The 16,846-nt window shown below is 43.7% G+C and overlaps 1 protein-coding gene across 1 annotated transcript in view; it reads left to right on the plus strand.

The window, feature by feature from the left end:
- The window catches only part of GALNT12 (polypeptide N-acetylgalactosaminyltransferase 12), a 52,314-nt gene that overhangs the window by 10,550 nt on the left and 24,918 nt on the right, over window positions 1–16,846 (plus strand). Inside the window, exons 2-4 of the mRNA XM_084850623.1 lie at window positions 12–181; window positions 2,200–2,389; window positions 9,181–9,366. Of these exons, the coding sequence (XP_084706749.1) occupies window positions 12–181; window positions 2,200–2,389; window positions 9,181–9,366 (546 nt within the window). The remainder of the gene's footprint in view (window positions 1–11; window positions 182–2,199; window positions 2,390–9,180; window positions 9,367–16,846) is intronic.

Genomic DNA, 16,846 nt, shown 5'->3' on the forward strand with positions numbered 1-16,846 from the left:
TTTTCTTATAGATGTAGAGAGAAGAAATATGATTATTATAACCTGCCAAAGACTTCGGTTGTAATAGCATTTTATAATGAGGCTTGGTCAACACTTCTGAGAACAGTTCATAGTGTTCTTGAAACATCTCCTGACATTCTTTTAGAAGAAGTCATCCTTGTTGATGATTACAGTGATAAAGGTAAGCTGTTTTGGGTTGATTTCACAAAGCACTCTGTTGGCATAGGATTTCTGGTGAAAGTAATAGGGCTTGTGATAGCTACAATACTTAGGGGCAGACCCGTTTAGAAATGATGTCTACATCTTTGTATCAGAGTATGGGGTATATTGTTAGGGTAACAAATACTGAAACTTCCTTGTATTGAGATGCCTTGAAAGTGACCTGCATTGTAGCCTTTGCTTACTACTCCTACAAATTACTTTTCAGTGACCATAGTGTGATATCCTGTCTGTAAACCATGATGTTGTTCATCTCCCACCCTCATCCCCTTAAAAGGTTGGGCTGGACTTCCACTGCTGAACAGTGAAAATGGCCTCTAACATGGAATTGGTCTAAATGCTATTGCTGAGACTACCAGAAGGTGCTAAACAGCATTTAGGCACTATCTGTTATGCCTAGATACCAACCACACCAGCTGAGAATCTTCCAGCTGCCAGATACCATTGCTGAGACCACTGGAAGGAGGGGAAGCAGCAGCCCCTCCACTGTACTTAGATTCAATTCCATCACCTGCTGAATTACTGCTGTCATGCAGATGTGAAGGGCTTTGGAGAACAGAAAGACAAGACAGCCTAAGCCAGGGGTGAGCAACCTGAAACCTTCCTGATGTTTTGGACTACAACTCTCACAAGATGCCGCCAGCATGGCCAATGATCAGGGATTATGGGAGTTGTCAGAGCTTGACTTCCCAGAGATGAGGCACAAGCTGTAATAAAAGAGCTTATTGTGACAATTCTAGTAATTAGCTATCAGCTTTTACAGTTCCAGTAAAGATTCACAGTTAACAGTTCACAATGTAAGTTCTTGAGCAGAAGCAGTCCTTCAGCATCACAAGCAAACAACCAAGCAGCCCTGGGTACAGCTCACAAAATAAAACCACACATATCCAGAGTTTCGAAAGCAGGAAGCTTTCCAGGTGATCAGAGCATTGCTTTCAACAAAGTACTTCTGGTTGCTCTGGGTTAAATACAGGGGAGTGGCCACTAAAGATCAGTATCGGACATTCGATCCTGACAAGGAAACCTGGCTTTTAGACGGTTGCTTTGCCTCTGCTCTTGATGCTGGACTAAGGAAGACAGCCTGAAACTCCTTCTCCTGCAGACACCTCTTCCTTCTGCCCTGTTCCCATGGAAGATGTCTCTGGTTGAGAAGCAAATGCCTCCATCAAATTCATGTCCCCTGTCTGTGGGAGATAGGCCATATTAGGGTCCTGCGTCTCATCCTCTCCTGGCTTATAAGCCAGTGGGAGGCCTGGTAGTATTGAGTTCCCAGCATCCCCTTCTGACTCAGAAATGGTGTCAGAGGCTATCGCTCCTCCCGAACTGGGGCAAGATCTCACAGGAGTTGTAATCCAAAACCTGTGGAGGGTACTGGGTTGCTTACCCCTGGTCTAAACCATACTTGAAAAGGAATGCTATTCAAATTCCGAAACCATTCCATCATTAGAAAAAGGTTTCAGAAACTGAAGCATTGGACAATCCAACAAGGGAGGTGGAGCCAGGGTGGGGGAAGGCATAAGGCAGCTTTCTCCAGTCTGGGGCCCTCCCGATGTGTTCGACCAGACTGGAGGTGCAGTCCAACACACCTGGAAGGCTCTAGGTTGGGGAAGGCTGGCATAAGGGCTGGGAACAACTTTAGTGGATAAAACTGGCAGAATCTATCAGAGGATGATTGGTAAAAGGAAGATCACTGGGGGCCCAGACTGGCAGCATTACAAGTGGATTGTATTCAAAATCATTTTGGAGTATAGCGGCCCTGCTATGTATATGAAATAACTTATCCCACTATGTATATAAAGCTAATTATCTTTTGTAAATTGACTTGGGATAGGTTTGCCCTGAAAGGTGGCATGAAAGTACTTTAAAAAAATAAATAATAAATTAAGCATTAAAATAAATGTGTGGAATGTTCTGATGAAAACCTGGATTGCTATCAACTGCTTTGCTTAACTACATTTTTTTAAAATCTCTTTGTAACAGAACACTTAAAGGAAGCTTTGGAAAACCATGTGGCTAACTTGCGCAAGGTACGGCTCATCAGAGCAAATAAGAGAGAAGGCCTGGTTCGGGCAAGGCTGCTAGGAGCTTCTATAGCAAAAGGGGATGTTCTTACATTTCTTGATTGCCACTGTGAGTGCCATGAAGAATGGCTTGAACCATTATTGGAAAGGTAATGTTCAGACAAATGCTTCTCATTTCTATTCAAAAGTAAAAGGCATTTGGTAAAGCTTCCAATTTTTTTTCAGCAATGTTAACCAGAATGTTAATTGCGTTCTATAAATTCTGTCCTTCCTTATGCTTTTAATGTTAAATACAACCTGGTGGAGAGCAAGGATCATGATGCTTCATTTCACTAGGCTTTCTTAAAATGCATGGTACCAGTTTTTAAATTATTTAGTGTGCAATGCTAGGCCACTAGACAGCTTCTAGACGGCCATAGGATTTTTCGTTTTCTGGGAAACGTGCTCAGAGCCAGCGCTCTGAGGTCAGTTCCCAGAAAACCGACTCCCCACCCCCTCTCCCACTGCCTTGTAGGCAGCACAGTTCGTCCTTGGCTCCGTGCCCGTAAGAGCAGCGCAGAGTGGCTGAAAGGGGGATGTTCCTGGCGGCAGGGAGGGGACAGCAGAAGTGCCGTTACTGTCAGGATTCTTTTTGCCCCCACTGAACCTCAAACGCTGAATCAAACACAGACAAGAGGCTTCAGTCAGCAGCTTTTAATCCATACTTCAAAGGGTCATACACATGCAAATTCTCAGTGTCTCTCAGCCTACAAGGAAATGCCTTCAGGGGGTTCAAAAGGTAGCTAAGAAAGTTGACCACCATTTGAAAGAAAGGCGGTCTCGCTAGCCTAACCTAAGGGGTGGCGGGAGGTCTCTGTCTCTCTCATGAGGCTTCTAAGCGCAGCTGTTCACGCAAGGCCAGTCGGGTAGACCATCTAAGTTCCGCCCCAGCTTTCTCTCTCTTGGCTCTGCGCCTGCGCCTGGTGTCTGTTAATTCAGACTCCCCAAAACCTGTCTCTCCCTGTTTGCTATCTCTCGGAGGGGGGGAGTGAAGAGGGACCCTCCTCCTCCAGCTGGACCTTTGAAACCTGAGGAGCCTGCCTAGCCATGTCTGGACTAGCCTGGGAAAATACCTCCCCCATGTCTGATGGTTATTCTTCAGAATCTGAACTACTATCCCACTCCCTGCGCTCAGAAACGCTCCTGACAGTTACGATGCTTCCTATGCACCGTCCGGTCTCTCTCCCCCACACACACTCTGAGGCACCCTGGGTAGACAGCTGAAATCGGTCGTCTAGCTGCAAATGCAGGGTGGCCAGAGTGTGGAGGAGAAGATCTCTTCCGCACTCCACCTGCCCTGCATTGGATAGTCCGTTGCCTCCAAGTTTGGAGGCGGCCTACTATCCCCATTGAATTACACCCTGAAGCTGCTTTCATTTAAAAAAAAACACTAACATGTATGTGTGTTAGAAACAGCATAAATAACAAGGAATTGCCAAGATAGTGAGTACCAGAACAGGAGGGTAGAGAAAACAGAAGTAGAGGAGATGGGCAAAGAAAGAAAATGGCGGGTGGGGACACGCATACATCTTTTTTCAAAAGATGTTTTCTTACATTATATTGGGATGATGCTACTGGGGCTGTGACTGCTGACATTGTGAACTGGGTTCAGATTCTTGTAGGACAGATGTTGTCATGGGAGTTGTAGAAGGTGTAAAAGAGTGAAGGGAAAGGAATGTATGCATGATCTGAAAATGCTTACTGGTAGATAGTGCTTATGCAGTGTTCCTGACAACACAAAAAAACCTAGTAATTCATTGGCACCACACCCCCAAACGTTAAGAGTAGAGTTGAGGCGTGAGGTCATGACAGATTTTTTTTTTAATGGAAATCCAATGTTGAATGGTTCTTGTCTTCAATGGCCATCCTAATAGCTGGACTTCTGCACTGTGCATGTGACACTAAAAATTGAGACCTCGTAAAAATAATTAAGGGAAGGTAGAATTTTAGATAGAATACCTGCCTAAACACCCAAAGTAATATGATGATGTGGAAAATCACATGTAAATAACGCTTAAAATATTATATTTTGTGGGAGAAATAAAAGAACATTTACACTTTGATTTCATTTAATTGTTGATTAATTGTAGAGCCCAGTGAATTGGCTCCAGCTGAGAGGGCTGCATGCATACAGCCCTCTCTGCATGTCTGCTGGCCCAGGCTGCTTGCCCAGACACATACGCGCACAAGTGCATACACACACTTCATGAGCAGTGAACTGTCCATGTGGGGAGATAGGGTTCTCTTCCTCCATGGGCAGTTTCCTTCCATTCAGTGCTGCATAGTGCTTTGACAGACTCCAGCACAGAAAGGCAGCGATTATGAATGGTTCATGGAGGGAAAGAGTGATCTCTTCCTCCATAGGCAGTTTGCTACCTTTCCATGCCGCATAGTGACAAAATGATTTCCTTTCTCACCCCACAGCATGGAAAAGCTGTTGTCTGCAATCAGCAGCAGATCGGAGATAACATCTTTTTAGTGCTGTGGTAATTGTGTGCAGCAGTGAAACCTGTCATTTCTGATCAGCAGAGCTGCCTTTCTGTGCTGTGGGCTGAAAAAGCACTGTGCAGCACAGAAAGGCAGCAAACTGCCCATGGAGGAAGAGAGAGATCTCTTTCTCCATTGGCAGGACACTGTCTTTCTGTGATGCACAGTGACCCCAGAGCATGGAAAAATTGTTATTTCCGATCAGCAACTGATTGGAAATAACAGCTTTTCAGTGCTGCGTGGTGACAAAGGAAACCCCTTACTTAAGTAAGTACTGCAGGGTGACAAAAGGGTTCCTTTTGTCACCATGCAGCATAGAAAGGCAGTGAGAAAAGGGGATAGGGGGAAAGTGGGGAGGAGTTGGAAGTCATCTAGTGAGCCAGATGGGGAGGTTGTATCTGGCTGGTTGGCCGATCTTTCCCCATACCTGGTTTATGTAATTGGCTATAGAGATCTGTTTTACCGCGTTCAGTATTTGCCAAGCCAGTTTTGAATACTTTTTTTTAACAGTGTGGATAACCCACAAGATGGCAGTGTAGTGCAAGATTTAGGCTGAAAGTAAGTTATTTTCCTCATATTTAACTGTCTTCTGTGTGTATGGACTTCGTAATGATTCACACATTCCCTGGTCCGTTGTTGTTTTTCCTCACAAGGGTTGTTTACTTGTGTGAGCTAGTAGCTCATAGATCTGTCGCAGGGGCATCAATTAGCTAGTAGCAGTGACGCAAGCAAACTGTTATAGGATCCTGCTACATGCTGGAAGTGACCATACCATTATATGCCTAGCAATCTTTTTTGCTGCCCAGTCCTCAAGGTACTGCTGCATCACTGCAGACCTGTTTGGAATAACCTGAGTGTCCTGTTACAAGAGTTCAAGAACTGTAGCTTTCTTCTTCAAGGTCCTTTGTAAAAATCAGCTGGTCAGACCCAGTTGGAAGTCTGAAATTAGAAATAAGATGATGCCTAAACACTGACATTGTATAGGCTGAAATGGTTGGGTCAGCTTATTTCCTAATAAATGATGTTGCTGTGAACATTAGGGATCATTGTAGTTGCTGTGTTCAGCTGGCCAGTAGGGTGGGGAAGAAGGGAAAGCCAATGGGCCAGTTTGCACTATCAGACATTGTTTAGGCAGTGGTGAGCCATGGCACCTGCTGGTTGGCATTTGCATATTCAAACCTTAACCAGGGGTTGTTGTATCATCTGAACCTGGTCACCATGGGTTATGTGAAGGTTTAACCAGGTGGCAGTGCTGCCCTTGGTGTTGGTGCTGCCACCCCACTTCTTCTGGAGGGTGGTGATGGTGGCGGAAGCAGCTCCTCCTCTCCCTGCTTGCTGGCTATGGGGGCTTCCTTGGCGAGTCAGCCGAAATATTGCAAGAGGTAATATTTTGGCCAACTCTGGCAGGAAGCCCCCGCGGCTGGGGAAGGAGGTAGAAGCAGGGAGGCAGGCAAGCACCGGAGGAGGAGGCGGTGACTCTTTCTCCGGTCTTCCCCAGCCACAGGGGCCTTCTGGGAGAGTTGGCCAAAATATCAGGAGAGGTCCCGGCTGTGGGAACGGCCAGGACCTCTCACGGTATTTTGGCCAACTCTGCCAGGGGGCCTCTGCGGCTGGGGAAGAAGGTAGAAACAGATGGCTGGCAAGCAGAGAGGTGGGCGGGCACCAGAGGAGGAGGCAGCTCTTCCTCCCCTCCCTTCTTCCCCGGCCACAGGGCCTCCTGGGAGAGTTGGCTGAAATATCGTGAGAGGTCCCGGCCAGAAGAGACAGCAGTGGCAGCAGCACAGTGCATTGGGCAGGAGAAAAAAAAGGAGTGGCTGGCCGGCGGGCCTGCCAGGCAGGCAGCAGCAGGCCTTTTGGGTAGGGAGAGCAACACAATTTGCCACTCTTCCCATTCTGAGCCGCCTGTTGCACCTGCATCAGGCCATGTCATTATAGGACTGGCCCTCAGTTTAACCCTCACATAACCCATGGTGGCTGGGTTCGGACATCACAACAGCCCCTAGTTGGGGGTTGAATATGCAAAATGCTGACTGGCACATGCCACAGCTCCCCATGGCTTAAACAACCCTTGGTGGGCTGTTTGATCATGTGAACCAGATCAATGACCTGGTTCACATGATCAAAACAAACCACTGTGGTTTAAACAAGCCACAGTGACTTGTGAGCCACAGCACATCCTAGCATGTGCCAGCATGGCTTGTTGGAGGGTTAGACAACCCTCAAATAACCCATGGGCTGTTGCAGGGTTGTTTGAGGGGTGTTTAACCCTCCAACAAACCATGTTGCCTATGGCCAGGCAGATATTATGCAAATCGTGCTTGCCACACACCGCTGCCGACAACAAGCCACCATGGCTTGTTTTGATTATGCAAACTGGCCCAATGAGTGCTTGAGTAGGGGTTGCTGCAGGGTTTTGCCTTCACGCTGCTTGGCTTTAACGTCTGTGAGTAACCTATCCCTGCTGTACCAGTTCTCTTGCTTTCCTTTCCTCACCTTCTCTGACTTTATCTTCTCTTTCTTCCTCTTCCTCCTTCCTCTTCTCCTTTGGCTGTTTGACAACCAGTCTACAGCTTGCCTGTCTGCTTAGATTGTGGTCATCTCACTGACAGACCCAGTCAGGAAGGATTGGCCACTGAGTTCTTGAAGCTACTTGGACAGTGAGTAAAATGAGTCTAAAATGTGCTTTGGAATGTTAGGGGCCGTGGATGTTCTGCTATTCCTCAGCTTTGCATCTGTGTCAGCATCTCTTTTGTCCCAAATTTCCATCACTTTCTTTGAAGATGAATCCTGAAAGAATTAGTAAAAAGTACAGCTAGGCAGCAGCAATATAAGCTTTTTTCTTTTTCTTTTTTGCACCTTTCAGTTACTATATAATGCAAGTTAAGAAGTTTCATTCTCTTTGAACCAGCTTGACATTGTGTTTGTGAGGGAGGGGGGAGGTCAGTGTGTAATAATGCCCCCTGTTATTATTTGGGTCTAAAATATACTTCATACTGGCTGTTATAAATGGTAATGAAAAGGACAATAGAGGTTGCTATCCGGCTCTGTTGTGGTGGCTAAACTCTAAAAAGTCTGAAAATCTCCTGCAGTTAGAGTGTTTGTGCTTAACTTCCGTTTTACAGAGCGCAATTATTAAACTCAGTGCTTGTGCCTTTCCTGCAGTTCACTGATTGTGTGCTTTGTCTAACCTAAGTGATATTCATTGATTATCCAAACTTTCTGCTGTTTTGATTAGGCTTATGGTACTAATGGCATTCAAGCAGTTGCATTTTGTTAGGTTAGAGCAGCCTTCCCCAACCTTGTTCCCTCCACATGTTTTGGACTTCAAACCAGATGTCTTGAGCCCATCATCCCTAGCCAGCATGGCCAATAGCCAGGAATGCTGAGAGCTGAAGTCCAAACCTGGAGGGAACCAGGGAAAGGCTGGGTTAGAGCCAGGTTCTCAAATTGTGAGATGAGATGCCCTGGGTGGGAGTGGGATGTTGCAAAATATTTTCAGGTGCTTTGAAATGGGATCTGCTGTTGTCACAAGAGAAATGGCAGATGGGGCATATTCCATCCTGAAATCTCTCTCTTGAGATACTATGTGGGCACCCTATGTGCAGGCAGTAGCGGGAGGAGGGAGATACTTAGTTGTGCTTTGAATTAGCGCTTAAAGCAGCTGGGCAAGAGAGTAAAGTTGACAGATAAGGGTGGACACTTCTGCTAAAACAAAAACGTTAACCACTTGCCCCCATCCGTAGATCCTCATCCCAGCACTGCAGGTTGCACATGCTCAGCTATTTGGAAAATGTACATTCACCCACCAAACAGAGGTTGATGCAGGGTGGAGATTTCTAGGGATTTTGAAGCCAAGGCAAAAAGATTTTACCCCTTTTGTGGTGGGGGGAAATGGAATTTTTTTGGGGAAAATTGAAATATATGTAATAATATCTTTTATTCTTTAATGCTGTAGATTGTCTTACATAAAATTACACTATACACTTTGAGCGAGGAAAGCCTTTTCTGAAAAAGTATTTCACTCATTCTAAAGGAGAAAATATTTCATAGGAGGTTTTTTTCATTGGAAAAATTGAAAAGAAAAAAAAATCCCAATTTTTCTGATTTTGTCCCCCTCAGGCCTTCATACCTCTAGAGTAGAGTTTGGGTTGTGGGCAGAGCAAGCAGAAGGTACAATATGTTTAGAAGGGGAAGGGATTCCAAATGTTTGAGAGAAATTGAGTTAGAAGCAAAAGTATCATCTTATGTTCACTTAAAAAAAAATAGAAGGAAGTGTTATAAAAATGTCCTTTTTTATAACAAAAGGAATGAAAAACAATAAATTACTTAACCTATAAAAAGGATATGTGTGCTAGTTTTCCTCCATAATGGCCTTTGACATCAACAAGCAAATAATATTTCTTTATAAACTTAGAATTAAAGAAGAACCATCAGCTGTTGTCTGTCCTGTGATCGATGTAATTGACTGGAACACTTTTGAATACTTGGGAAATGCTGGAGAGCCACAGATTGGTGGTTTTGACTGGAGACTGGTCTTCACTTGGCACATTGTGCCAGAGAGGGAGCAACAACAGAGGAGATCCAAGACTGATATCATCAGGTCAGGATGATTTCTACTTATGTTTAAAATCTGATAAACCCATTGAGATTAATAATAATTGAAAATGACCACTCAACACTGACCCTGAACATTATATCTATGACACATAGCACATACATTTCTAGGTTGTCATGCTACAATATAAATTCTGCTTTTAAAATAAGATCTGTAACCCTTCCTCTTTCCTTTTAAGAATGTGGGGCCAGGCCTAGGAAAAATAGCACTCTGCGAGGAGTGCTTTCAGTGCCCCCCATCAGCATACAGCTTTCTTTTATTATTCAAGCTTGAGTACTTTTTAAAAAAAGGTTAACAAGGTTTATTGCTTTTCTTTGCCCTAGCCTACTGCTAGGGCAAAGAAAAGTACACTCAACAAACACCACGTCACCAAGCTCAGCTTGGCACCCCCTTCGACTTGGCACCCAGGACGAACACTGAGCTCACTCATCCTTGAGGCCAGCCCTGCATAAATGTATTTTTGGGCTGTGCACTTCTTAGCACACAAAGAGGTAAACCAGTGGCTGTGGAGCGAGAGGCAAATTCGAATATTTAATAGGGGACAAGGGAAGATCACTAGTGTTCAGTTCATATGTCCATGGCAAATGCAATATTGGTTACAAATGAATCATAGTGTATCTGGAATGATTTTTACGCTGTTATCTTCACTGAATACCAAGATGTTCTCTCTAAGTTGCCCTTTAATAGGGCTGAACAAACTCATTCAGAAATAGCAGTGCAAAAACTTGCCTCTAAATCTTTTCCTCCAGCAAATTCTACAGACTTTAAACTCCCCCTTTTAAATTTAAAGTGGTGCTATTCAATAGTGCAGTTTTTCCCAACCTGGTGCCCCCCAGATGTGTTGAACCACAGCTCCCATTCATTACCATTGCCCATCCTAGCTGGGGATGATAGGAGCTGAAGTCCAAAACATTTGGAGGGCACCAGGGTGGAAAATGCTGCCTTACGGGTTACAAAAGAAAACTGTTCCAGGCACCAACAAACAAATGACAAGTGTCTCAGTTTTTAGAAGGTAGCTTCAACACTACTATGAAGAAAAGAGGCAAAAATTTGAGCTGCTACTAGGAATTTCTGCTGCATTTTTTGAAGACAAGTGGGAGACACCACTTGTGGTTGATGCAATTAAAATTAGAGCACCCACAAAGAGCTCAAAATTAGAGCACCCATGGAAGGCTCTGATAACCACAGTAATATATTTCTTATTCGGTGTTGAAGCCTGATGATGTTGTTGTTCTATAAGAGAAGCTGAGATTTTTGCAAAGGTCATAGCAGGTCCCCCTTATATAAAGCACTTTCTGCTGTGAGGGCAAAAGGCAGAAGATTCCTATTTACTGTCCCTTGCAAATTCATACAACTTAAGCTTCTGTATTGGCCCTTTCTCTTTGAACATATGCAGTGTTATCAGATATTCTGAATTCTGTGTTCTGTTGTTGTTAAACTGTGTTCATTCTCTCCTTAAAAGTTGTTTGTATATCACTGGCCTGATTGTACATCCTGACTGTTCTTTGTCTCATTCAGCTTAGTTGAGCCCTTGCTATATCACTCCTGCTTGGTTTGTATAATCAGCCCAGAAAATTGAAATAGAGGGAGCTGGACTCATTAGTGACATCTAGTGTTGCTTTATTATCTTTCCTTTTATCTATTACTAATTGGCATTGGATTTTGAGTCCTTTGACAAAGGGAAAGGGGCCGTCTGCTACATCTGCTTCTGATCCTTCCTCATTGTCATTTTGCAGATGGGGTATGTATATGTGAATGATGTACATATAACTGGTTCATTTAGAGTCCTGTTGAAGTGAAATTCTTGACTTTTTAATGGATCAGTCTTTTTAAAACATTTAAATTCATCAGAATAGTGTCTTATGGGCTTTGGATAGATTAAGCTGCTGATATATCTATCTGTCTGTCTGTCTGTCTGTCTGTCTGTCTATCTATCTATTTATCTATCTATCTCCTAATCAGTTTTACAACATTAACTGTCATGGCTTCCCTGTAAAGGATCCTGGGGATTGTAATTTAATCAAGGATCCTTTGACTGTCTAATGACCTTGTTGTTGTTCAGTCGTTAAGTCGTGTCCGACTCTTCGTGACCCCATGGACCATAGCACGCCAGGCCTTCCTGTCTTCCGTTCTCTCCCGGAGCGTGCTCAAGTTCATATTCATTGCATTGGTGATGCTATCTAGCCATCTCATCCTCTGCCATCCCCTTCTCCTTTTGCCTTCAATCTTTCCCAGCATCAGGGTCTTTTCCAGTGACTTTTCTCTTCGCATTAGGTGGCCAAAATATTTCAGTTTCACCTTCAGTATCTGTCCTTCCAATGAACAGTCAGGGTTGATTTCCTTTAGGATGGACTGATTTGACCACCTTGCAGTCCAGGGGACTCGTAAGAGTCTTCTCCAGCACAACAGTTCAAAAGCATCGATTCTTTGGCGCTCAGCCTTCCGTATAGTCCAGCTCTCGCAGCCATACGTTGCTACTGGGAAATCCATAGCTTTGATTATACGAACCTTTGTCGGCAAGGTGATGTCTCTGCTTCTTACTATGCTGTCTAGGTTTGCCATAGCTTTCCTCCCAAGGAGCAAGCGTCTTTGAATTTCATGGCTACAGTCACCGTCTGCGGTGATCTTGGAGCCCAAGAAAATAAAATCTGTCACTGCTTCCATTTCCTCCCCTTCCATATGCCAGGAAGTGATGGGGCCAGATGCCATGATCTTAGTTTTTTTAATGTTGAGTTTCAAACTAGCTTTTGCATTCTCCGCTTTTACCCTCAACAAGAGGCTCTTTAGATCCTCTTCACTTTCTGCCATTAGGGTGGTATCACCTGCGTATCTGAGGTTGTTGATAATTCTCCCAGCAATCTTAATTCCGACGTGTGATTCCTCCAACCCGGCGTTTCTCATGATGTACTCTGCATATAAATTAAATAAGCAGGGCAACAATATACAGCCTTGTTGTACTCCTTTCCCCATTTTGAACCAATCGGTTGTTCCATGTCCGGTTCTTACTGTTGCTTCTTGACCCTCGTACAGGTTTCTCAGGAGACAGGTAAGGTGGTCTGGTACTCCCATCTCTTTCAGAATTTGCCACAGTTTGTTGTGATCCACACAATCAAAGGCTTTAGCGTAGTCAATGAAGCAGAAATAGACGTTTTTCTGGAATTCTCTTGCTTTCTCCATGATCCAGCGAATGTTGGCGATTTGATCTCTAGTTCCTCTGCCTCTTCGAAACCCAGCTTGTACTTCCAGTAGTTCTCGGTTCGCATACTGCTGAAGCCTAGCTTGTAGGATTTTGAGCATAACCTTGCTGGCATGTGAAATGAGCACAATTTTATGGTAGTTTGAACACTCTTTGGCATTGCCCTTCTTTGGAATTGGAATGTAAACTGACCTTTTCCAATCTTGTGGCCACTGTTGAGTGTTCCAAATGTGTTGGCATATTGAGTGCAGAACTCTAACAGCATCGTCTTTTAGGATTTTAAATAGCTCAGCTGGAATACTGTCATTTCTGCTAGCTTTGTTGTTAGTAATGCTTCCTAAGGCCCACTTGACTTCACTCTCGAGGATGTATGGCTCAAGTTCAGTGACCGCACTATCATGGCTATCAGGGACATTCAGATCTTTCCTGTAGAGTTCTTCTGTGTATTCTTGCCACCTCTTCTTAATCTCATCTGCTTCTGTTAGGTCCCCCTTCTTTGTCCTTTATCATGCCCGTCTTTGCACAAAACGTACCCTTGATATCTCCGATTTTCTTGAAGAGATCTCTAGTCTTTCCCATTCTGTTGTTTTCCTCAATTTCTTTGCATTGTTCATTTAAGAAGGCCTTCTTGTCTCTCCTTGCTATTCTCAGGAACTCTGCATTCAGTTGGGTATATCTTTCCTTTTCTCCCTTGCTTTTTCTTCCCCTCTTTCCTCAGCTACTTGTAAAGCCTCATCAGCCACTTTGCTTTCTTGCATTTCTTTTTCTTTGGGATGGATTGAGTTGCTGCCTCCTGAACAATGTTACAGACCTCTGTCCATAGTTCCTCAGGCACTCTGTCTATCAGGTCTAATCCCTTAAATCTATTCGTCACCTCCACTGCATATTCATAAGGGATATGATTTAGGTCATACCTGAATGGTTTAGTGGTTTTCCCTACGTTCTTCAATTTAAGCTGAAATTTTGCGATAAGAAGCTCATGATCTGAGCCACAGTCAGCTCCAGGTCTTGTTTTTACCGACTGTATAGAGCTTCTCCATCTTTGGCTGCAAAGGACATAATCAATCTGATTTCTATATTGACCATCTGGTGATGTCCATGGGTAGAGTCGCCTCTTGTGCTGTTGGAAAAGAGTGTTTGCTACGATCAGCGTGTTCTCTTGGCAAAACTCTATTAGCCTTTGTCCTGCTTCATTTTGTACACCAAGGCCATGCTTGCCTGTTCTCACGGTGATTTCTTGACTTCCTACTTTAGCATTCCAATCCCCTATGATGAAGAGGACATCTTTTTTTGGTGTTAGTTCTAGAAGGTGTTGTAGGTCTTCATAGAACCGATCAACCTCAGCTTCTTCGGCCTCAGTGGTTGGGGCATAGACTTGAATTACTGTGATGTTGAATGGTTTGCCTTGGATTCGTACTGAGATCATTCTCTCGCTTTTGAGATTGTACCCCAGTACTGCTTTTCCCACCCTTTTGTTGACTATGAGTGCTACTCCATTTCTTCTACGGGATTCTTGCCTGCAGTAGTAGATATAATGGTCACCTGAATTAAATTCGCCCATGCTTGTCCATTTTAGTTCGCTGATTCCCAAGATGTCCATGTTCAGTCTTGCCATCTCATGTTTGACCACCTCCAGCTTACCTTGATTCATTGATCTTACATTCCAGGTTCCTAAACAATATTGTTCTTTACAGCAACGGACTTTCTTTTCACCACCAGACACATCCACAGCTGAGTGTCCTTTTGGCTTTGGCCCAGCTTCCGACCTGAGGGGCTCATCTTCCGGCGTCATATCTTTTAGCCTTGTGATACGTTCCATGGGGTTTTCTTGGCAAGAATACTGGAGTGGGTTGCCATTTCCTTCTCCAGTGGACCACATTTTGTCAGAACTCTCCACCATGACCTGTCCGTCTTGGGTGGCCCTGCACGGCATAGCTTATGGCTTCACTGAGTTACGTAAGGCCCTTCGCCACAACAAGGCAGTGATCCATGAAGGGGATCAGGGTCTTACCCTATCTTTAAACAAAGTGAGTCCCCAAGAGCGCTTGCATAAAATAACAAAATAAAATCCAATACATTTAAAATGATCAAAAACCTCTGATTAAAAGATCAAATGAAAACTATCTGTGAAAAACTACTGGACACAATGAGTAGCCAAATTAGGCACCTCAGCATTCCATTTAAAGATATAAAGTATACATATACATGAGAAATATGTTTGATTTAATGGAATGTACTCCTAAGTAAGTATACATTGAATTACAGCCTTACATCCCATCTTAATGGGATTCCTTAGGTGCTCCTACATTTTTCAAAATACTTCCATTGTCTCAAGAAGTAGAAGGCTATGCGCTGATGACAATAGCATGCACTACATCTTCCAGTTCTCTTCATTCTAAAACAAAACACCAATTCCCCCACCCCCAAACTGTAGACTTCAACCCCAATACTTTAAGCCAAATGTTTGTTTTGTTTTTCATTTTCAACCTCTTTTGGAATCAGGAAAAGCTACATTTTTCCTGATGAGATTCAATTTTGACACTGTGAACTGAATACAGGTATTTCTGTTGATGTCTTCCCAAAGTATTGAACGTTGCAGTATTGCAATGAAAACTGCTGTCAGAGTTCCTGATGGAAAGCTGGAATTGTTAAGTATTTTAGTTATAGATGTATATCCTGCTTTTTTACTAGATGCTTCAAAGAGGCTTACAACATTTATAAAATGGAATGATTGCACCAAAAGTCACACACTCAAGAACAAAGCAAAATAACCAGACTCACAGGAGCAGGGGCTGCCATCTGATGTTCTTTCCCACAGGGCAGTTGGTGTCAGGGCAACTGATGCCTTTCTTCTTTAGTTTTGGCCTGGTAATATCTCTCTTGCAGAACACAACCCCCATCAATGTCAGTTTGCACTGACTGCAGTAATCAGTCAGTTCTTGAGCTTATGTAGATAAGTTGTGGTTGAAGGTCTTAATCTGAGTCTATATTACCTCTGCCTCTAGAAATATTTTCTGAGGCAAGGAGAAGCAAGTTCACACAGACCGAGTACCACAAGAATTACATGTGAGTGAGTACCACAGCAGTTTCAGTGTCAATAGTGGTCCTGAGCATAATGCCATTCTTGCACATATGCTCCTATGAGTAAATCGGGCCAAAGTATTGCTTCCACATTCTAACTCTTCTTCTGAGGAAAAAGTGCCACTTTAAAATGTATCAGGAATTAGCTTGCCAATATTTATAAGAACATTAGAGCCATGCTGGATCAGACCATGGGTCCATCTAGTCTAGCATTCTGCTCACACAGTGGCCAAGCAGCTGTTGACCAGGAAATCACAAGCAGGACATGAGTGCAACAGCACCCTCCCACCCATGTTCCCTAGCAACTGGTGCACATAGGCATACTGCCTCTGATACTGGAGGTAGCATATAGCCATCAGGACTAGTAGCCACTATAGCCTTCTCCACCAGGAATTTGTCTAACCCCCTTTTAAAGCCATCCAAATTGGTGGCCATCATTACATCTTGTGATGGCAAACTCCATAATTTAACTATGCGCTGTGTGAAGTGTATTTCTTTTGGTTCTGCCCCTGGCCTAGTTTAATTTATTTAATTTATGTGTATACCATTTTTCAGTGTACAACCTCCCAAAGCTGTTCATAACATTTTGAGACAATAAAGTAGCAGTGAAAAACCAGATAAACTCATCATTCAAACTAAACATCCTAAAAAGCCTGGGTCAATTAGAAAAACTCTTCACCTAGCACTGAAAAGATAACAGACATGATGCCAGGCGTGTGAAAGTTCCCTGTGGAATGAGTTCCAGAGGTGAGGTGTCACAACAGAACAGGCCTGTCTTGGGTCAGCCCCATGCTTTATCTCAGATGGTGCAAAGATCCAGGGTCGGAGTGTTTTCCGTTAGAAGTGAGGTTGAGTAGAACAAATGCTGCTTTCAGGAAGGATTCTGGCTTTGAAGGGGGAGGTTGAAAGGTTTCAGTCAGTATGTTGCTTGAAAAGATGTATGTGAGCTGATCTATACGTGTCTAAGCATCCTGGCCTGCTCATTCAAGTGGCAAAGGTGTCTTGTGATTTTTAAAAAAACAGCAAGGGGAAAGTGACTATCCCTCCAGCAACAATATTTGGACACACCGCCACTGTCAGTGGTGTCACCTAGCATGTGGTGTGGATTTTGTCACACCAGAATGACGTTTTAATAAGTTTGAGCATGTAGAAATACTTGCTACATACTCATTACTTGTTTCATGCATG

This window comes from Heloderma suspectum, chromosome 4 (genome assembly GCF_057233095.1).
Source record: "Heloderma suspectum isolate Gila_16-S chromosome 4, 16-S_ref, whole genome shotgun sequence".
NCBI classification, from domain to species: Eukaryota; Metazoa; Chordata; class Lepidosauria; order Squamata; family Helodermatidae; genus Heloderma; species Heloderma suspectum.